The sequence below is a fragment of the Callithrix jacchus genome, chromosome 12, assembly GCF_049354715.1.
Source record: "Callithrix jacchus isolate 240 chromosome 12, calJac240_pri, whole genome shotgun sequence".
NCBI classification, from domain to species: domain Eukaryota; kingdom Metazoa; phylum Chordata; class Mammalia; order Primates; family Cebidae; genus Callithrix; species Callithrix jacchus.
Window position 1 is genome coordinate 16,384,610 of NC_133513.1, and position 22,955 is coordinate 16,407,564.

General features: G+C 46.4%; 1 protein-coding gene across 9 annotated transcripts in view; it reads left to right on the top strand.

The window, feature by feature from the left end:
• The window catches only part of CPPED1 (calcineurin like phosphoesterase domain containing 1), a 257,223-nt gene that overhangs the window by 100,066 nt on the left and 134,202 nt on the right, over positions 1–22,955 (top strand). For 7 of the 9 annotated variants that reach the window (XR_013524651.1, XR_013524652.1, XR_013524654.1 and 4 more), the window contains one exon: positions 1,546–1,971. The exons of the other annotated variants lie outside the window; for them this stretch is intronic. Coding sequence is in view for 2 of the 7 variants with exons in the window: in XM_002755915.7 (XP_002755961.1) it covers positions 1,546–1,971 (426 nt within the window). In the remaining 5 variants the exon portion in view is untranslated. The remainder of the gene's footprint in view (positions 1–1,545; positions 1,972–22,955) is intronic. 9 annotated transcript variants of the gene reach the window in all.

Sequence of the window (22,955 nt, forward strand, 5' to 3'; positions counted from 1 at the left end):
AACTTTTCTGCTTATGGTCATTAAGTCTTTGGACATTTTCCATACCTACCTTGATTAGCATGCAAAAGGCCATGACCAATGCCCTTGAAAATCAGGAACAGGAGATGTTCTGCACCCCAGGGTATTATGAAGTCCTCATCCTGTGCCTCAGGGCAGCCAAGAGAAGTCACCCAGGCAGCAAGGACCTTAGTTTGTGACGAGGACAGTATAGACAGCACCCTGAGCTAGCCCACCAAGTTCAAATCCCCGTTACTCCACTGGGTGTCAGAGAAAGCGAGTTGGTGCACACACAGCTCTGCAATCAGTGTGTGGCCTGTAGGAAGTGCTAGGAAGTATTGTCAGTGATTGAATATCCCAAAATCCCCAAGTCAGTGTGAACAGAAAGAAGAAGTGAGAAGGGCGCCTTGGAGGTCTTTAAGAAAACCCGGTGAGGAAAGTGGTGATGAATCAGCCTTGGGCCACAAGGGTCTCTGAGAGAGTTTGCTATGTTCAAAGCCACAAAGGACTTGTTTTTCCTTAACTAGCATGGGAAAAGAACCAACCAGTAGCGTCTTAGAGAGGATCATATATAAGTCAACACAGATGTCTGCAGTCCCAGTTCGGCTAAAGAAGTAATGTCAATCAATGGCACCTTCGATGTGGACAGTGGGTGAATGAACCCCCAGCACCCCTGAGAGAGAGGCTTCCTGGTCCCTGGTACAGGCAGAACCTGCTTCTCCCCAAGGCTCCTTGCATTGGGCTTCAGGCCATGCAGCCCCTCCCATCTCTGGGACCAGTGGAATGGGCTCAGGAAAGGCTGGCTGATGGCTGCAGCAGGAGCTGGGGTCTGATGTCCAGCCTGCTCAGCCTCCGGTAGAAGTATGTCCTGCTTGCTCCAGGGACTGTGAGTCCTCATTTGTCTGCAGTCCATGCTGGCCTCATGGCTGGTCTGAGCTGGTTCAACCTTGTCCTGGGGCTCCCAGTCCAAACGTTCATTCCAGCCACTTGGCTGGCTTCCTCAAACTTTAAGCCCTAGATCCATAGGGCTAAAACCTTTGCACTCTTTTTTTTTTCAATGAAAATTGTATGTAAACTTGGAAAAAGGAAGGAAAAGAGGGAAGGAAGGGAGAGAGGCAAGGAAAGATCTGGCCTAATTTTCATTTTATGAAGACAGGATTTCATGATAGTGCCCAGGTTTGTCTTGGAACTCTTCGGCTCAAGTGATCCCTCCCACCTCAGCCTCCCAAAGTGCTAGGATTATAGGTGTGAGTCACTGCACCCAGCACACTAATATTTAATCTCAGGATTGACTTCACACCATCAACTCAGCAACCTGGGGCAGGGGGCCGTGTAGACATTGAATCACTAAGGTGTCCTGAAGAAGGATGGGCAGAGGCCCCCAGTGGACTTGTTGATTTGCTTTTAGCACATGACTGCAGTTTCCCTGTGGCAGACGGAGTTAATTTCTAGATTGTTCTCTCTTAATTTTATGTTAGTAAGTACTTAAGTTAGTTATTAAGTTAGTAAGCCTCTGGCTGTCTCAGGACATGACCCTCGCTCTTCCAGGGAAGCCGTGGCGGAAGGAGCAGACAGAGGACCTGCAGCGAGTGCTCAAGACCGTGGACAGGGCCATCCCACTGGTCCTTGTCAGCGGCAACCACGACATTGGCAATGTCCCCACATCCGAGACCATTGAGGAGTTCTGCCAGACTTGGGGAGATGACTACTTTAGCTTCTGGGTCGGAGGTGTGCTGTTCCTGGTCCTCAACTCCCAGTTCTACGAGAACCCCTCCAAATGTCCTGGCCTGAAGCAGGCACAGGACCAGTGGCTGGATGAGCAGCTGAACATCGCGAGGCAGCGGAACTGCCAGCACGCCATCGTCTTCCAGCACATCCCACTGTTCCTGAAAAGCATCGATGAGGATGACGACGACTACTTCAACCTCAGCAAGCCCGCTCGGAAGAGGTTGGCAGACAAGTTCATCCACGCAGGTAGAGGCTCCGGGCCACGAGTTTCAGGGAGGAAGGGCAAGTCTAGAGACGGCATTTCCAGATCCTTCTCCCATCCCTATGCAATGTGGCAAAAAGGGAGAGAGGACTAGGCTGGGGTTCTGAGCTCAGCTCTTGGACTCACAGGCTGCACGCCTGGCTACCTGATATTCCTGTGTCTGGATTTCCTTGTCTGTAAAACAGGAAGAGTAGTAGTAGCTGTCTTGCAGGATGGCTTTGAGGATTAAATGAGAAAGGCCTGCAAGACATGGAGAGCAGCCCCCAGCCTAAGTACTCAGTGTGTGTCATAGCTGCTCGCACAGTCGCGGGGTTCTGGAGGTGGTGGGAGGGGTTTAGTGGGGAAGGAGACCGGGTGGTACAGGTGGGTGTGAATGTGACTTGCATGTGCCTTGGGAGAAGGCAAGATGCCAGGGACATCTTTTCTCACTTCTCTGGGAAGCAGGCCCTTGCTCAAGGGCAGATGATCTTTAAGAGCCAAGCTTCCCACCCATCTTGATCAGCGATGACCCAGAAAATCCTGGGATGTGGCTTTAGTGTACAGTTCACGGGCCATCACCAGTTTTCCTCTGGCAAGGTGGATTAAGTTCTTCAGACTCAGGAGAGAATAATGGATTTAGTCCCATCTTTTGCCGCCAGTCATACATGTGACACACGTGCACACACAGAATGAAGACACTTCATTTCCGGAGGTCACACCTCAGCTTCTGATGGCGCTCTAAGGCAGTAGCCCACCCACCTCCTTTATCTTTGTGGCAGCAGCTACCATGGGCCTTTTAAGAGAAACATTGTGTTCTAGGCGGACACAGGTTACCAGTAACTTAACAGATTTCGATTTTGACAACTGTTCTGATTCTTCTCTTTGTCATCATTTTTCCTTTCAGATCTTTCATTTAGATCTTTACTTTCTCTTTCTGAGACAAAGTCTTGCTCTTTTGACCAGGCTGGAGCACAGTGGCACCATCTCGGCTCCACCTCTGCCTCCTGGATTCAAGTGATTCTCCCCAGCCTCCTGAGTAGCTGGGATTATAGGCGTGTGCCACCACGCCTGGCTAATTTTTGTGTTTTCAGCAGAGATGGGGTTTCACCATCTTGGCCAGGTGTTCAGTCGCTTGAGTTCAAACTCCTGACCTAAAGTGGTCCACCCGCCTCGGCCTCCAGAAGTGCTGGGATTACAGGCGTGAGTCACCATACGCAGCCACCAGGGCTGACTTTCACCAAACACTTCAAGAGTTTAAATATATTTATTATTTGTTATGGGTTAGTGGGAGACAGGTGGCCTGATCCAGTAGCAAGTATTCATTAAAAAAGAAACATTCTGATGCTCTTCTTTTCATCTTTGAGGATTACGTATGTTTGCATTTACTTGTGAAAAGTACAAAAGATCCGGGCCGGGCGCGGTGGTTCAAGCCTGTAATCCCAGCACTTTGGGAGGCCGAAGCGGGTGGATCACGAGGTCAACAGATCGAGACCATCCTGGTCAACATGGTGAAACCCCGTCTTTACTAAAAATACCAAAAATTAGCTGTGCATGGTGGTGCATGCCTGTAGTCCCAGCTACTCAGGAGGCTGAGGCAGGAGAATGGCCTGAACCCAGGGGGCGGAGGTTGCGGTGAGCCGAGATCACACCGTTGCACTCCAGCCTGGGTAACAAGAGCGAAACTCCGTCTCAAAAAAAAAAAAAAGAAAGAAAGAAAAGAAAAGAAAAGTACAAAAGATCCTTTTGTATTTTCTTCTTTTTGGGGGGTTGGGGCGGCAGTGGAGACAGAGTTTCACTCTGTTCCTCAGGCTGGAGTGCAGTACCACAATCTTGGCTCACTGCAACCTCTGCCTCCTGGGTTTGGGTGATTCTCATGCCTCAGCCTTCCAAGTAGCTGGGATTATAGGTACTGACCACCATGCCCAGCTAATTTTGTATTTTTATTAGAGACGGGGTTCCACCACATTGGCCAGGCTGGTGTCAAGTTCCTGACCCAAGTGATTCACCCTCCTTGGCCTCCCAAAGTGCTGGGATTACAGGCATGAGCTACTGCAGCCAACTATGTCTAATGTTAAATGATGTGAATGTCATGTCCATGACTTCCGTGAGTTATTCGTTCTTGTCAACCACATTCCTGAGTGGTATGCAGTTCCGGGATTTTCCCATTGTAGGACATAGCACCTCCAGATATCAACAAGACCCACAGCTCTAATATTTTCTATTTATTATTATTATTTTTGAGAGACAGTGTCTTGCTCTGTCACTCAGGCTGCAGTGCAGTGCTGCGATCATGGCTCACTATAGCCTCGACCTCCTAGGCTTAAGCAGTCTTCCTGCCTCTGCCTCCTCAGAAGCTGGGACTACAGGCACATGCCACCGTGTCCAGCTAATTTTTTTAATTTTTTGTAGAAATGGGGTCTCACTGTGTTGTGCCAGGCTGGGCTTGAACTCCTGGCCTCAAATGATCTCCTTGCCATGGAACCCCAAAGAGCTTAGATTACAGGCATGAGCTCTAACAGGGCACCCTTGGGAGAAGGCTGTTGACCACCCCCCAAGGGCCCTACAGGGTGACATCATATCCATGATGACCCAGCCCCCTGCCCACTCAGGACTGCAGCCCCTCAACCTCAGGAACAGAGTCATTGGCAAACCAAGGGCTGGTCTGTGTCTCCAAGTATTCCAACTTCCTGAGACAGATAGCTATAACCAGAATGGCAGTTAATTGATTTAGAGCAAGACCACAGCGCTGGCCTCCACCCCAGCAGTGCAGTCTCTTCCCATACGCAGAGCTACATGGGAAGCCCAATTATAGTCAGGAGGTTGCTTGGTAGGCATGAGACAGAACAGGAGGGTTAGTTCCCTTTTTCCACTCTCAGTGACATCAGGCACTAGAATCCAGTGGCTCTGTCTCCAGCAGAAGCTCGCTAGCCTGATGGCGCTTGGTTATTTCATGTCTCTATAGTCTGTCCGCTTCTTCAGGCCTCCCACTATCTCATCTGGGTCCTAGAAGCAGCTCGGCACTGTGCTCCCCGCTCTGCTCTTGCCTGTTCTGGTTTATTCTGCATCTACCAGCAAGAGGGGAGTATAACTGACTACACAGCATGAGGCTTTCCTTCACCCCCAGGTACGGCCCAGCTCCTCACCGCAGCATCCAGGGCCCTTCCCAGTTGCATCTGCCTTCCCCTCCAGCCTCTTCTGGTTCACCTGCCTAGGCCCACTCAATTTTTTTGGTCTTTTGAGATGGAGTTTCACTCTGTCACTCAGGCTGGAGTGCAGTGGAACAATGTTGGCTCACTACAACCTCCGCCTCCCAGGTTCAAGTGATTCTCCTGCCTCAGCCTCCCAAGTAACTAGGATTACAGGCGCGTGCCACCACACCTAGCTAATTTTTGTGTTTTTAGTAGAGACGGAGTTTCACCATGTTGACCAGACTGGTCTTGAACTCCTGACTTCAGGTGATCTGCCCACCTCTGCCTCCCAAAGTGCTGGAATTACAAGCATGAGCCACTGTGCCTGGCCTCGACATTTTTTTTTCTTGAGGTGGATTCTCACTGTGTCACTCAGGCCGGAGCACAGTGCTGTGATCATAGCTCATTGCAGCCTCGGATTCCTGAGCTCAAGTGATCCTCCTTCCTCAGCCCCCCAAGTAGCTGGGACTACAGGGGAGTGCTACCATGCCTGGCTAATTTTTTTAATTTTTTGTAGAGATGGGGGTCTCACTATGTTACCCAGGCTAGTATCAAACTCCTGGCCTCAAGTGATCCTCCCACCTGGGTATCCCAAAGCACTGAGATTATACATGTGAGACACCACCTCTCACCTCCCACTCAACTTGGACACCTTCTATATAAGGTTCTCCCCTCCTTCCTACACAGGTTTTTCTTCAGCTTCCCTCATGCCGGCACTTGTCAAGTGCTCAACTCTCAGCTCCCTGCCAGTAGGGACAGGGTTTTACTCAGCTATGCAGTTGGGAGACCTGGCTCAGATATTCGTTCATAATAAATGCTTCATCAGTATTTGTGGAATGAATGAATGAATGAATGAATGTCTTTGGGCCAGGCATGGTAGCTCCTGCCTGTAATCCCAGCACCTTGAGAGGCCAAGGCAGGCAGATCACCTAAGGTCAGGAGTTCGAGACCAACCTGACCAATGTGGCAAAACCCAGTCTCTACTAAGAAATACAAAAATTAGCCAGATATGGTGGCTCACGCTTGTAGTCGCAGCTACTTGGGAGGCTGAGGCAGGAGAATAGCTTGAACCTGGGAGGTAGAGATTGCAATGAGCCAAGATTGCACCAGTGTACTCCAGCCTGCATGACAGAGCATGTTCAGACCATTAAGTTTCCAACACATGACCTCTGTGGTCTTTGGTCTTAGGGAAGCCACTTTTGCCTCTCTCTGCTCTGGTCCCCAGTCTGGCTCTCCAGGGTCACTCAGCAGTCTGTCTCTCTCTTCCCAAGCTCTCCTTTCCACTGCTTCCTCCCAGCACCACCTTCAGGTATACAAAGACACCTCTTCTTGGCCACTGGCCTAAGGGTCTTCACCTAAACCTGCTTCACAGAGGAGACCAGAGAGAGATGAGAGCCCTTTTCGCAATCCCCTGTCAGTTTCAGTGGCCTGCCAAACCAGGCCATTTGCTGACCGACCTTCCAAACACAGAACAAACCTTAGGCAACATCAGAAAGAGATATGAGTCCAGTGTGGATGCTCTCTGCTGTAGGCAGAGAGACTTGCTAGGCTTGGAAACACAGGTAGGTGGGCTCTCCTGGGGGCTGTATGCATCCATGACTCAGTTATGCAGAAAGTGGCTCAGGTCACAACAACGTAATTGGAACTAATTTTGGAAAGCCAGAAGTTCAAGTAATAATATGTAAAATTCATTAACTTAAAGGCTGGGATAAAATTGGGGGTGACAATGGCAGTTGATATTTAATATTGCCTTTGGTTTCTCCCCTCCATGGCAATATTATTTCCTACTACTGTTTCAGTCTCATTTATCTCCTTGTGCTGAAATGCCAGTACTCAAAAATATGTCAAAAGCTCATCAGAATATCAGGGTAGCTTTTAATTATGATAATTGTGTTGTTACAAAATATCCTTTTAAAGAGCACATCTCTCCCCAAACCACCGTGGAGGTAAAACCCATCTTCCTTCCAGCAAGCTTAATGAATAATTCTGAGTCATTGTGTGGGATGAATAAATGATTTAATAATGAGCATCAACAATCATCTCTCATTGTTGCATTAATTTTTTAAAACGGGATGAGGTAAACGAGGAGGAGGGTGTCACTGTGCAGTGGACCACCGGGAGCAGAGGGGTGTGCTGCGTGAATCGAAGGCCGCCAGCTTCCAAGCTCAGGTTTCCTTAGAAACAGATGCATCCTGATTCTACTTTAGAAGCTCAGTGAAAAACCTTCTTTGTATAATAGGAAAACATTGTCAGTAGCCAGTACAAATAAGCAGTTATCAGGGCAGGACAGATGTATCAGTGTGAAGCGGCACCTGTTATTTTCTGTCTTCGTTTGCCCTGCGTGAGGATAATCAATTTCATCACATCCAAGGGATGCAGAAATTGGTTTTCCCCATAATTCTCCCGATACCTAGCTGGAGTAAAAAGGCAGATAGTAGATAATGAAATCTTGGCTGAACCTGGACATTGTCTCTGTCCCTCATGCCTCTTTCAGCAGAGGGTTAATATGTGACCCATTTAATATGGATTCCAATTTAGAAACTCAGTCTTAAAAAACAAAAGCTAGCTCTGTAACTGACCATGTTTCCCTTGATGTCTCGATACATTTTCTTTGTTTCATTCTCAGCAGAGAGATTAGAACTGAGTATTAGAAAGCCCAGAGCAAATTTGGCAATTATGAAAAATTCTAATAAGTTGATCTTCCCTGCAAAAGTTAATGAGTCATTTCACAGAATTAGAGTTTCATTTATAGTATTTATGCTTTTTTAGAAAATGAGAGAGAGAGAGAGAAGAGAAATCTTAGCCTGTGGCTATGGTTTTAAGATTTCAAAGTTTTGGCCGGGTGCAGTGGCTCACACCTGTAATCCCAGCACTTTGGGAGGCCAAGGTGTGTGTATTGCTTGAGGTCAGGAGTTCAAGACCAGCCTGGGCAACATAGTGAAACCCTATCTCTACTAAAATACAGAAATTAGCTGGTCATGGTCATGGGCACCTGTGTCCCAGGTACTTGGGAGGCTGTGGCAGGAGAATCACCTGAACCCTGGAGGCAGAGGTTGCAGTGAGCTGAGATAGTGCCATTGCACGCCAGTCTGGGCAACAGAGCAAGACTCCATCTCAAAAAAAAAAAAAAAAAAATCAGAGTTTTAAAGAACAAAAAGGTCAGTTTCCCAGAATCTACTTTATAGGAAGATAAAACATCAAATTCTGCTTTGACTTCCTATGAGCTGTATCATAATCACTTGTTTAGATCCTGATTCTTCCAGGAAGCAGAGGCTTCGCCTTATTTACCTCTGTAAGGCCAGCTCCTAGCCAAGACTGTCATATAGTAGCCACCCAATAAGTAAATAGTTGTTAATAGAATTGAATTAAGCATGATTCAAGTCTGCTTATCAGCAGGTAATATTGATATCATTTGTGAATTGGTGTTTATGAGCTGACTTTTTATTTGGTTGGGTGAGGGACAGAGTCTCACTCTGTCACTGAGGCTGGAGCAGTGGCACAATCTCCACTCACTGCAACCTCTGCCTCCCAGGTTCAAGCAGTTCTGCCTAAGCCTCCCAAGTAGCTGGGATTACAGGCCCACACCACCATGTCCAGCTAATTTTTATATTTGTGGTAGAGACAGGGCTTCACTATATTGGCCAGGCTGGTCTTGAACTTCTGACCTCAAGTGATCTGTTCGCCTTCACCTCCCAAAGTGTTAAGATTACAGGCGTGAGCCACCGCTCCCAACCCACAAGCTGGCTTTTGTATGGGAAATACTTCACCTAGAGCAGGGGTCAATAGACCTTTTCTATAAAGGGCCAGACAGTAAGTATTCTGGGCTTTGTGACTCTGTGGTCTCTGTAGCAACTACTCAACTCTGCCTTCATAACGAGAGCAGCCACAGACAGTGCACAAACAACAGGGTATGGTGGTGTTCCAATAAAACTTTATTTATAAAAATGACCAATGATAATTTTTCAACCCTTGACTTGGAGAAATGTTCCCATTACAGGGGAACACTCTTGTTCTCCGCAGAACCTTGTCCACATTCTGTGTGTGTCTAGGTCCAGGATGACCACATCCTGGCAACCCCATTGTGGCAACTGCCTGACTCACGGAAGGGTCTGCCGAGAACAAGCCACCTGTAAGTCCTCAGTAGAGGGCATGCCTGGGTGAGGTACATGTTCCCCCAAAGACCAGGATGTGATTTGGAAATGGAGTGTGGATGAGAGGGTCCATGGTGCATGTAGGATATCTAATAATTGGGTGATCAGCTTCACATATATTAGGAAAAATATAACTAGCTTATCAATATAAAGAAAATGATTGAATGATCACCTGAGCTCAGGAGTTTGAGACAAGCCTGGCCAACATGGAGAAACCCCATCTCTACTAAAAGTACAAAAATTAGCCATGCGTAGTGGCACACACCTGTAGTCATAGCTACTTGGCGGGCTGAGGCAGGACATTCGCTTGAACCTGGGAGGCAGAGGTTGCAGTGAGCCAAGATCTTGCCACTGCACTCCAGCTTGGGCCACAGAGCAAGACTGTGACTCAACAAATAAATAAAAATAAAGAAAATGGTTGAGTAAATAACAGTCTGAGTACTGTACAGATAAGGCAAAACTTGTGGGTTTGTACAGGGGGAATTGGTGTCTGGGCTGGTGGGCGGGGGTCCTAGAACGTGGGAGGTGAACCAACAGGATTTGGCTTCCTACATGGCTGGGGATAAGCCACTGAACATTTCTCTGCCTTAGTTTTCTCACTTGTAAAATGAGGGTACTCACCCAACCTTGTAGGGTTGGTGCATCCCTTAAGGGGAGTCCTATATAAAATCATCAGGCTGGCGCAGTGGCTCACGCCTGTATCCCAGCATTTTGGGAGGCCAAGGCAGGTGGATTACCTGAGGTCAGGAGTTCAAGACCAGACTGGCCAACATGATGAAAGTCCATCTCTACTAAAAATACAAAAACTTAGCCGGGCCTGGTGGTGGGTGCCTATAATCCCAGCTACTCGGAAGGCTGAGGCATGAGAATCTCTTGAACCCGGGAGGCAGAGGTTTCAGTGAGCCAAGATCATGCCACTGCACTCCAGCCTAGGTGATAGAGTGAGACTCCTTCTCAAAAAAAAAAAAAGGAAGTGACTTAGCACCATCCCTGGCCCACAGTGAGCATGCAATAAGAGTGTGTTTCTTGTGATCTGTGAGTTTTTCTTGTGATCTATGATTCCAAACCGTGTTGGGATCCCACCATGGGCAAATGTGCTTTATCCATTTGCTACACCAGCACACTTCTCACCCCTGTGGTGCTGGCATCCTTTTTGAGGAGGTTGGTGAGAATCTCTGGGCAAGGACAGGTGGGCCTGGTTTGGGGACATGCCTGCTGCCTGGCCTGCTGATATAGCTGTGTAGATTTAAAAGTGAAATGATGATCAACTCTGTTCACAATGCTAACTGTAGGAAATATAATTTGCATTATAGTTTAGTATAGGAAGTGAGCCAAAATTCTCTTGGCTCCTGGGGTATGCGGGAAGATAGATGATTGCAGCCAATCTGAGATTTTTCAGGGTAGATGAGAAAGGCATGCTACTTTTAATTTTAAGAAAAGGGGGTACTGGTTTAAAAGGATGATAATCATTGAAGTAGGTGAAAAATTTTTATGGAATTTAGTGATAAAATTTAAACTTTTGTTTATTTTTTAAAGCACATACCTGTTTCAAAAGAAAAAACCGTAGACAAATTAAAGTTCACAGTTTAATTAAGCAAAGAATGATTTGTAAATCAGGCAGATCCTGAATCAGAATAGAGGCTCAGAAAGGCTCCAGTACAGCTCCATGGTGAAAGATTTATGGACAGAAAAAGGAAAGTGACCTGCAGAAATCAGAAGTGAGGTACAGAAACAGCCAGATTGGCTACAGTTCAGCGTTTGCTTTGTTTGAACACAGTTTGAACAGTTGACTGCCTGTGATTGGCCAAAACCAGATGATTGGCAAGAGTATGTTATAGTCTGTTTACACATCCAATTCACTATATATACAGAGAAACTTTTTGGCTGAAATTAAAATGTATAAGGAAGGCTGGGTGTGGTGGCACACTCCTATAATCCTAGAACTTTGGGAGGCTGAAGCAGGAGGATCGCTTGAGCCTAAGAGTTCGAGACCAGCCAGGCACCATGGTGAGACTCCGTCTTTACCAAAAAGAATTTTTTTTTAACCAGGCATGGTGGTATGCACCTGTGGTCCCAGCTGCTCAGGAAGCTGAGGTGGGAAGATCTCTTGAGCCCCAGAAGCCAAGGACGCAGTGAGCTATGATTGCACCACTGTATTCCATGCAGGGCAACAGAGCAAGACCATCTCTCAAAAAAATAAGTAAATAAAAATAAAATATGTAAGGAGGCAGCTTGAAGCTCAACTTAACATACATCACCAATTAATATGTTAGTAAACACACCTTTCTCTTTTTTTTTTTATTAGAAAATGAAGTTTATTTTGGCATATGGTTTTACAGGCTGTACAGAAAGCATGATGCTGGTATCTGCTCCTGGCAAGACCTCTGGAGGCTTACAATCATGGTGGAAGGTGAAGTGGGGGTGGGCGCTACACATGGTCTGAGCAGGAGCAAGAGGGAGAATGGGGAAGTCTCAGACTCTTAAACAACCAGATCTCATGTGAACACATAGAGAGAGAACTCACTCATTACTGTGAGGACGACACCAAGCTATTTATGAGGGATCTGCCCCATGACCCAGAAACCTCCCATGAGGCCCCACCTTTAACACTGGGGATTACATTTCAACCATTTATAGAAGACAAACATACACAGTATATCAAACCAATCCTTCCTTCCTTCCTTCCTTCCTTCCATACCTTTCAATGTGTAATTTCATAGTCAGATTTTTTCCAAATCTAGCAAATGTGTCCATAGGGCAGTGCCATCATGTTACAGTGCCCTCTCATTTAAAATGAATTGTTTAGGCTGGGTACAGCAGCTCATGCCTATAATACTAGCACTTTGGGAGGCCGAGGTGGGCAGACCACATGAGGTCAGGAGTTCAAGACCTCAGCCTGGCCAACTTGGTGAAACCCTGTCTCTACTAAAAATAAAAAGATTAGCCTGCATGGTGGTGTGCACCTGTAATCCCAGCTACTCGAGAGGCTGAGGTAGGAGACTCACTTGAATCTGGGAGGCAGAAGTTGCAGTGAGTGGAGATTGCACCACTGCACTCCAGTCTGGGGTACAAGAATAAAACTCTGTCTCAAAATAACAGAGGATTTTGTAAAAACGATCTCAAACTCACCCCTTTCTTTCTTTCTTTCTTTCTTTTTTAAGCATCCATAGAATCCAGAGTGTCTGGGGGCTCATCAGCTTGAGGGAGTTTACCGTCTTTGTTTTATTTCCTAAGATTTAAACTTGGATTCACTTTTTCAGGTTTGGCCTGTTTTAGGTTCTGATCAATTCACCGTAAAACATCACACACTAGTCATTTAATATCTGATTCTTATTCACTGTAAACCTATATAAAAGACCAACTGCCAAAGCTACATCTGGTGTGAAGTGATGGATTAGATTTCTCACTTTGGAGGTATCCTTAACAGTTGGGCTAATTAAAGTTAAAATCAAGTCCTGATGGTAAATATTTATAAATTGAGAATCTGGCATGTGTAAATGTATACTGCTGATTCCTGAAGTTAAGTCAACATTTATCCATTTAGCAAATAGCATGGATCCCGTGCTAGGCACTGAGGATGGAGGGATGAACAAAACAGACGTTCCCTCTCTGAGGCTGTAGATTGCTCTTCAACTAAAAATGCTTGTTTTGTTTTCTTTTGTTTTGACATAGTCTCGCTCCGTTGCCAGGCTAGAGTGCAGTGGCTTAGTCTTGACTCACTGCAACATTCCCGTCCCTGATTCAAGCAATTCTCCTGCCTCAGCCTCCCAAGTAGCTGAAACTACAGGCACCTGCCACCACTCCTGGCTAGTTTTTGTATTTTTAGTAGCTGTGGAGTTTCACCATGTTGGCCAGGCTGATCTGGAACTCCTGACCTCAAGTGATCTGCCCACCTCGACCCGTCTTAAAGTGCTGGGATTGCAGGCGTGAGCCACCGTGGCTGACCAGCTAAACATGATTTAATTTTTTAATTCCATCACAACATTTCAAAAAGGAGCCCCCAGTGAATGGGAAACAGCAGTGTCTATTGAAGTTTATGAAATCAGAATATTATATCTTTTCTTTTGAGGTCATGTTTCAAAAATAGCAATTAGTGTCGTTTTGAAATTAGCAGTGGGATTCCTTTGTAAAACTCCAGTATCCACAGCTTAGTGAAATGCTCATTTCGTCTATTAGTTCAAGTTATTTTTTTATTTACTGCAGTTACCTTCACTTAAAAGACATTTTCCCCAACTATTTCTCACAGTTTAAGGACAAAGCTACAACACTGCTTTGTGAAATAAACTCAAAATTGCTTTAATTTCATTGCCTTTTAAATTTGACTTTAAAATGTTTGCATATTAATGGATTGATTTGGAAGTAAAAGAATAGCATGGTCAGGTGCAGCGACTTACTGCAGCACTTTAGGAGGCTGAGGTGGGCCGGCCACTTGAGCCCAGGAGTTCAAGACCAGCCTGGGCAACATGGTGAAACCCTGTCTCTATGAAAAACACAAAAAACGAGTCCAGGCATTGTGGTTCACACCTGTGGTCCTCGCTACATGGGAGGCTGAGGTGGGAGGATCGCCTGAGCCTGGAAGGTTGAAACTACAGTGATCCATGATGGCACCACTGCACTCCAGCCTGGGTGACAGAGTGAGACTCTGCCTCTAAAAGAAAATACCACTCATTTAGGTAAAGCCCCCTGGGTGCCAGGCACTATCCTGTGAGCCCCTCTGTGGTGACCTTAAAGATGTTTTCTCCAGGTGTTCAGCCCAGTGTGGAAACGGAGCACATTGGTTGTAAGGAGCAGCGGCCCTGTAACTCTTGAGTTTATTTTAAATTTCACAGGCATGGGAAGAGGAAAGGAAGTATTTTTTCTCACACATCTCCCTTCTGTAAGCACTATGCTGTATGCAGTCGGAAGTCCAGATGAGGGGATTGTCCCTTGGCCATTGAGCCTCCTCCTGGGCCGCCCTGCTAGGTAGAGCCCTATGGTCTGTGCTCTGTCTCCCTAGGAACCGTAATATTCTCCGATCTCACTCCTTCATGGTGCCACTGAAGGCACCGAATAAAGCGGTCTCTCCCGAAAAATGCAGATGAAAAGGTTTCTTGAGAGCCATGGTCAATGTTCACTTTTATCTTTATTCACAGTATTGTCAGTGGCTGCTCCCATGGTGTGGCAAACCTACACCACAACCCCACAACGTAGTGATATTTTTTCCATTTTACTGACAAGCAAATTCAGGTCCTAGAGGCTGAGTTGTTCATTCAGTCACAAACTATGAAGCAGGTGCAGGAATAGCTGAGGTTTCTGCGGGGATCAGATGAAAGAATCCAGTACCTTGAGACAGTGTCTGGCTCCCAGTAGGTGCTCAGTGATGGTAAACCTCTGTTCTTATCATTATCATCATTACTGAAAAACATTTTCAATGATTGAACGTGAAAAGGAGGCATAAGGGACAGTGTCTGATTTTCCTGGAATTGGTTCCCCTGACCCACTGCTGAGTGTTGCCATTGGGAACCGAAGTCTTCCTGGCAGCATTTGTTCTGTCACTCTGCTGCTCACCACTCCAGGGTCCCATGGCTCCGTAAAGTGCCACCAGTGGGCACTAAAAACCAACCTCCTCAAGGGTGGGTTTGACTCCAGTAGTCATTTAAAACACAGTGGACACAGCCAAGCATGGTGGCTCGTGCCTGTGACCCCAGCACTTTGGGAGGCCAAGGCAGGCAGATGACTTGAGGTCAGAAGTTTGAGACCAGCCTGGCCAACATTGTGAAACCCCATAGCAACTAAAAATACAAAAATTATGGAGGCATGGTGATGCGCACGTTTAATCCTAGCTATTCAAGAGGCTGAGGCAGGAGAATCGCTGGAACCCAGGAGGCTAAGATTGCAGTGAGCCGAGATCGCACCACTGCACTCCAGCCTGGGCAACAGGAGTGAAATTCCATCCCACCCCCCCAGCAAAAAAAGAAAAGGAAACACACACAGAGGATACTATACTAGTAAAATAATAATAATGACTACTTAATAAATAGTATGCCACAGAGACTGTTGCTCTGATTTTGTAGACAAGGAAATAGCAATCCAGGGAGATAAACTGTCTACCCAGCATCATTTAGCCATGAAGCAATGGGCCTGGGCTTGGGGACTGGGCAATGGCCCTTAGTTCCATGTTCTCAATGAGAATTGCTGTTGGGTTCCCAGAGCACTTAGATGAGCAGAATGCTCCATGGGCATGGGTGTTGATGGCAAGTAGAGAGGAGCCAGGAGGAGCTGGTGCAGCGACCACGGAGGCTCAGCACCAGGATGTCCAAAGGGATCTGCCAAGTGAGGGTCCCAGGAGCCCCCTCGGCATGGAATACAAGGGTGTGGAATTCCCCTTTGGCCTTAGCAGGCAGGAATTTTTCTTTCATAGTAAGCCTCTCTGTTTATCCTTTGACCTTGAGTATGTGAATTGTTCCTTCTGCAGACAAGGATGCTTACTTCTTACCTTTTTCTTCTTCTTCTTTTTTTGGTAGAAACAGGGTCTCACTATTTTGCCTGAGCTGGTCTCAAATTCCTGAACTCAAGCAATCTGCCTCCCCCAGCCTCTCAAAGTGCTGGGATTACAGGTGTGAGCTACCACACCTGGCCTTTTTTTCTTTCTTTCTTTCTTTCTCTCTCTCTTTCTTTTCTTTTCCTTTCTTTCTTTCTTTCCTTCTTTCCTTCCTTCCTTCCTTCCTTCCTTCCTTCCTTCCTTCCTTCCTTCCTTCCTACCTTCCTTCCTTTCTATCTATCTATCTATCTATCTATCTATCTATCTATCTATCTATCTTTTCTTTTCTTTCTTCGAGATGGAGTGTTGCTCTACTGCCTAGGCTGGAGTGCATGACCTCAGCTTACTGCAACCTCTGCCTCCCGGGTTCAAGCAATTCTCCTGTCTCAGCCTCCTGAGTAGCCAGGACCACAGGTGCTCCCCACCACCTGTAGTAATTTTTGTATTTTCACTGAAGACTGGGTCTCACCATGTTGCCCAGGTTGGTCTGGAACTCCTGAACTCAAGCGATCTGCCTGCCTTGGCCTCCCAAAGTGCTGTGGTTACACACGTGAACCACTACACCTGGCCTTCTTCATGGTGTCTTTCATGAAACAGGGAGGGATCTGTGCCCACCCCCGCAGATTCTGGCCAGCCCCTCATGGGTTCAGGCCCAGGTGGGCTCCTTATCTTAAGATTATGGCTGCCAAAAAATAAGCTCACCTAAAATGCAGACCGTGGCTACAGAAAATGGCGATAAAATAAAAACAAAGGTTGGTTTGAGGAATTGTCTTGAGTAAAGAGACAAATTTTGGCAATCAGTAAATTTCAATTGTATTTGATAAAATGGTTATTACTGCCAGTATACACCAACTCAGAATGAATGGAAAAGTAATCAAGTGTCAACTTGGTTTCCTTGGAGTAAATGATCTGAAAAAATTCTTTGACAGCATCCTGTAGTTTGACAGCATCTTAAGGGTCTGTTTCTGAATCTGTCAGTAATCTGATGATTGGCTTCTCAGGAGCTAAGGTGAGCGTGTATATTTACTCCGAGGGAGCCTTATTTGCCGATGACCTTCCCAGTGTCATTTTCTTCAGTTCTTTGTGACATCCTGCATCTTTACTGTGATTTGTGGTCACATGTACAGATGCACTCTAGTTGCACAGCTTGGGGGATCTGGGGTAGGCGCTTGGTTTATAAGCAGTCCATTTATGAGCAGTTTCTTGTTAATAAGAAATGCTGGCTGGATGTGGTGGCTGTCACCTGTAATCCCAGTGATTTGGGAGGCCAAGGTGGGAGGATCAGTTGAGGCCAGGAGTTTGAGACCAGCCTGGGCAACATAGCAAGACCTCACCTCTACAAAATATACTTTTTTAATTAGCCAGGCATGGTGTGGTGTGCACCTCTGGTCCTACCTACTTGGGAGGCTGAGGTGGGAGGATCTCTTGAGCCTGGAAATTCGAGGTTGCAGTTAGCTGAGATCGCACCACTGAACTCCAGCCTGGAGGACAGAGTGAGACCGTATCTACTTTAAAAAAAAAAAAAAAAAAAAGCCCTCTTTTCATACAGTTGATCATATATGGACATTTAGAAAGCATAAGATTATGTTATACAAAGCATTATCTCATGTCATTAAAAATGTTCCCCCAGACCACAGCTCACTGTACTCCATAGATGTACCATGTTCATTTAACTCTTGTCATTGTTGGACATTGAGGCTGTTTCTCTGTCATACATAATCCTGCCTTGAACTTCTTCATGCATAAACAGACCCAAATCTTAACATAAAGATGCTGTGCATTTTCATATTTATGGAACAAACATCTGAAATCATTCTTGGTAAGGCCACATGTGACTGTGTGTCATGTTTTGCTGAAGATATGTAGCATTCTGACTGGAGCTCTTAACATTGGGGTCAGGATTTTACTTAGTGTTATATTCGTCTGTACATTGTTTAACATTGACTGCACATGTTCTCTGCATGTTTCCACGTGTTCCTTGGCGACAAGGGGAACATGTGAGGTGGAGTAAGCATCTGTCCTGCCTTCAAGAAGCTCAGAGGCTTAGAGAAAAGTCAGGAAAGAAACTAGAGAATTACACTTAATGCAGAAGTCATGGAGTTGGGGCTGGCCTCCACGAATCTCACCTGTAATTGCAGAACTTTGAGAGGCCGAGGCAGCCAGATCACCTGAGGTCAGGAGTTCGAGACCAGCCTGCCCAAAATGGTGAAACTCCGTCTCTACTAAAAATACAAAAAAATTAGCTGGGCACAGTGACGGGCACCTGTAATCCTAGCTACTCAGAAAGCTGAGGCAGAAGAATAATCACTTGAACCCAGGAAGAGGTAGAGGTTGCAGTGAGCTAAGATATTGCCACTGCACTCCAGCCTGGGTGACAGAGCAAGACTTCATCTCAAAAAAAAAAAAATCCTGGAATGGGACTCCAGGACACTTTACAGTTGTTTCTTATTAAATAAATTTCTCTCCCCATAAATCACATGGGCAGGTGTTCAAGTAGTTTGCTTGCTACCTATTGAATGGGGCTGTGGTTCCTCTTAAGAATGTATGAGTGTGTGGCATACACCTATAGTCCCAGCTCCCCAGAAGGCTGAAGTGCTAGAATCACCTGAGCCTGGGAGGTCAAGGCTGCAGTGAACCATGATCGCACCACTGCACTCTAGCCTGGTAGATGCAGTAGAACGCTGTCTCAAAAAAAAAAAAAAAACAACCCGGTATGAGTTGTGGGGCACCTGCTGCCCTTGTGACTTTAACATTAGTGACATTCCATTCCTCCTTGCTTCTTCCTTCCCTTCTTCTTTCATTCTTTTGTGGTGGTTGGTCCTTTAATTTATAACAACCTTTACTTCATGACTGTATCTTCATAAAATCACTCCATCAAGCGTCTGCTTTTGAGGCATCTATTCAGTTCATTGAGTATAAATTTGGGGATTGCCCACTCTGTGCCAAACTCAAAGGAAACTTTTTTATGTGATTAATCCATCAGTACACAGGAGTATTGTGACCTGGTGCCTCTGTTTTCTGTCTTCCGGTCAGGGTTATGGAATAACCATTTTCTCGGCTCACTGTGACCTCAGCCTCCCGAGTAGCTGGGATTACAGGTACCTGCCACCACACGTAGCTAACTTTTTTGTTTTTAGTAGAGATGGGGTTTCACCATGTTAGCCAGGCTGGTCTCGAATTCCTGACCTCAGGTGATCTGCCCGCCTCGGCCTCCCAAAGTGCTGCAATTACAGGCGTGAGTTACCGTGCTGGGCCTAGGAATAACCAGTCTTAATCTTGTTGAGGTCACTGACACTATGGCCAAATCCCTGGCCAGGCCCTATCCCAAGAAGGAGCACATTGCTTAAAGGTAAAGCTAAGACCCTCTTGCAGAGGGAGCAGTTCAAGGGGACTTGGGCTATCATTATAATATTTCTTTTTTAAAAAAAAAAAATAAAAGCAGTTATTGCAAGATGTTAATATTTGTTATCTCTGGGTGGTGGAATTATGAATGTTACTTTTTTTTGAACTGGCTGTATCTTTTAAATTTCTCAAAACGTGAAAAAAGAATAATATTATAAGAAGAATCCCTGTAGTGGAGTAAGTATAGGTCAAGAGTTGGCCAACAGTTGCTGTAAAGGGCCTGATTAAATAGTTTAGGTTTTATGAGACAAGAGGCAAAACTGCGGCTATGTTACACGTACTTACATAAACCTCAGTGCAGCCATTTGTGATAGAAATGTAAGAAGCATTCTTAGCTCACAGGCCCCGTCAGAAAGCGAGCGATGGGCTTCGGTGTGCCAGCCCCTGATGTAGGTATCGAATCAGTCACCACTGACGCTTGTATTTAAGGATCCTAGTTACAGAGTCATCAGTTCTTTTCAAAAAATTATGCCGCTTCACATTTTCCACACATAATCTCTTCAGCCACAAGTGAAAGGCCACAGTCTAAATCAAAGAGGAAGCGATTGTCTTTGTTTTCAAGTTGCCAACATATTGGGTGATTTAGTGACTGACGCTCTGCCTCTCATATCTGTTGTCCATTTCTCACTTCTGAATTGCCTCCAGATTGTCATATAGACAGGGCCCAGGGTTACTAAGCCACCGTTCCCATCCCAGTGTCCTTCCCTGTCTGATGAGGAACGGGCCGCAGCACTCACTACGTTTGAAGCTGTGCGTGCCTTTGTCCTACCGAATGCAAATGGCTTGGGAAAGGAGGAGTAGAAACAATGCAAGATTACCGGCAAAATTGTATTCCAGTGGAGTCTCACTGAATGCCACCCTGACAAGGAAACCCTCTGGGACCTCTTGGAGAACAGGGGAACTCTATTATTTTGTAGGACTTTCCAAAGGCCAACTTACATAGTGTTTGTTCACAAATGGATTCTTGGACATGGTGGCTCATGCCTGTAGTCCCAGCTACTGGGGAAGCTGAGACAGGAAGATTGCTTGAGCCCAGGAGTTCATGTCCGGACTGGGCAACATAGCAACCCCATCTCAAAAAATACATATAGAATTAATTAACAAGCAGTCTTCAAAAAATATGGATTATTGGCCACCCCAAAAGGAGAGTGACTATTCTAACTAGTATAGGATAGTACCAATAGCATCATTTCCTTCAGGCTGTACAGAACAGGAAACGTCCATCACCCACCTCAGAGAATAAGGAAGTTCTCTGTGTGGACAGAGGGCCACAGGTGGCTCAGGCTTTCAGCCTGGCTGAACGCATGACCAGGATCTCTATGTGCGCCTGCTGTGCTTCCCCGTCATGACCCGTTCCTTAGGCTGGACTTCTCAGCTGGCTGACGCACTTCTGCACGTCATCTTCACACTGCACAGCCCCAGAGGCAGAAAGGGGGACTTTTTAAAAGAAACGTCACCTTTCTCAGACACCCGGATGGTTTCCTCCTAATCTGTGCTCCTGCCCAGACCCTGGGTGGCAGTGGGAGGAGAATGCTCACAGCCGCATCCATCCTGGTTTGAGGAATGAAGCTTGTGGCCTCCCTGAGCTTTATTGCCCAGAATAAAATCAGAAGGAAAAGGGAGGGTGTGGATATTGAGAGGCAACCAGCACTGTCTCTAAAGACAAGGAAGAAAAGTGCCGCTGTCCACACTTTATTCCAAACACAGTGCCAAGAAGCATCGGGTGCCCAGCATGTTTGATAGTAAGTAAGCCAGGGGTTTAAACACATCACATCTGAAACAACAGCCCCAGGAAGCTGTTATTATTTGAGATGGAATCTTGTTCTCATGCCCCAGCTGGAGTGCAGTGGCATGATCTCGGCTCACTGCAACCTCCGTTTCCCAGGTTCAAGCAATTCTCTTGCCTCAGCCTCCCGAGTAGCTGGGACTACAGGCGCCCATCACCATGCCCGGCTAATATTTACATTTTTAGTAGAGATGGGGTTTGACCATGTTGGCCAGGCTGGTCTCAAACTCCTGACCTTAGCTGATTCACCCACCTTGTCCTCACAAAGTGCTGGGATTATAGGCGTGAGCCACTGTGCCTGGCTGAGAGATCTATTGTCCCCTTTTCAAAATTGAAGTAACAATGTTTGGAAGGTGCAGTCGCTTGTCATTTGGCATTTAAGTAACAGAACTTCAGTGCTCATTCCACTGTCTCCAGTTTCCACCCTCTTGTGATAAGGCCTCCTTTCATAAGGAACATGGTAGTTCTTTTGTAAAATCAGAAATTATGGAACTCTCACTTCCCTTTGATAATATTGGCAAAGACGGGAGATTTGGGTTTCTCCTCCAGGATACTAAAGTATAGCCTCTGAATTGCCACAAGTTTTATTTATTCATTCACTGTCCATCCATCCATCCATTCATTTATCCAGCAGTCTGAAGGGTCACTCTCTGCTATTCATCCTGGAGATGGGTATTCAGTTAAACACATGTAGCCTCTGCCCTTTAGGAGCTCATTAACCAGTCAGGGGAACGAAGGTGGGAGCCAGACATCAGGGCAGAAGTAAAGGAATGTGCAAGGAACAGGACGAAGAAGCGGCAGCCCTGTCTACCTAGACCAGGGATGCTTTCCCACTGGAGGAAAGGAATGAGCAGGGCCTTGAAGGATGAATAAGAGTTCATCAGGCAAACTGAGGCAGAAAGAGGGCACAACATGGGCAGAGGCTGGAGCCACAGAACAGCTTGTCCTATACCAGCGCTGGCAGTGGAGTTGCTCAGTGACTGGACTAAGCTCAAGTGGAGGCATTGTGTTTGGTCACACAACAACATCTAAGGTGTTGGGGAATCCTCAAATTTTACTTGAAGAAGTGGCACAAGTGGGTTTTGCTTTTTTAAAAAAAAAATTACAGAGATGGAGTGTGCACTTGATCACGTCAGGGGCACCGCCTGAGACGTCGGTCACTACCTGAGGAAGTCTGGCCTGCAGACCCGGACTCAACGACGCATGAATGAATGCACACTCACACCATTACAGTGATTCAGGCAGGCTAGGGATGACCGTTGGCTGCTTTCAGAGGGTCAAATGCAACCAATCAACCCAGACTCTCTGTCTATCCACACGATTATTCACCCCAGATTTTACAACAGAGGTTCTAAGTTAACACACTTGTGGATGATTAACATGGGTAAGAGAATGGTTTTACGACTAGTAAAAGCTTCAGATTCCGGGGCCCAGAGTAGTAACAATGGGGTCTCACTTTGTTGCCCAGGCTGGTCTCAAACTCCTGGGCTTAGGTGACCCTCCCACCTCAGCCTCCCAGAGTGGGATTACATGCATGAGCCACCGTGCCTGGGTTTTGCATTTTAGAAAGATGGCCCTGCACAGTTTACCCGAATGCATTTCCTCTGTGTTCCTTCCTAACAGAGCCTTGGTTTTGTTCAGGGCACTAGCATGGCAGGCTGAAACACTCCTTCTCCAGAACCCCATACAGCCGGGTGTGGCCGCATGATCTAGTTCAGGGGTTTAGCAAGTGGGGCTTCCAGAAAGACTTTTTGTTGGCCCTTTCCTCTTCTTCCACCTTGGAACTTGGACCCAGTGCCGGAAGCCCTGCAGCCATCTTGCAGGTTTGAGGATAGAGGCTACAAACTGAGGAAGGCAAAACAGAAAGATGGAAGGAAGCTGGATCCTTAGTGAAATCCTGGAGAGGCTGCGCCCACCTGGGACTGCTCACCTCCTCTCTTTT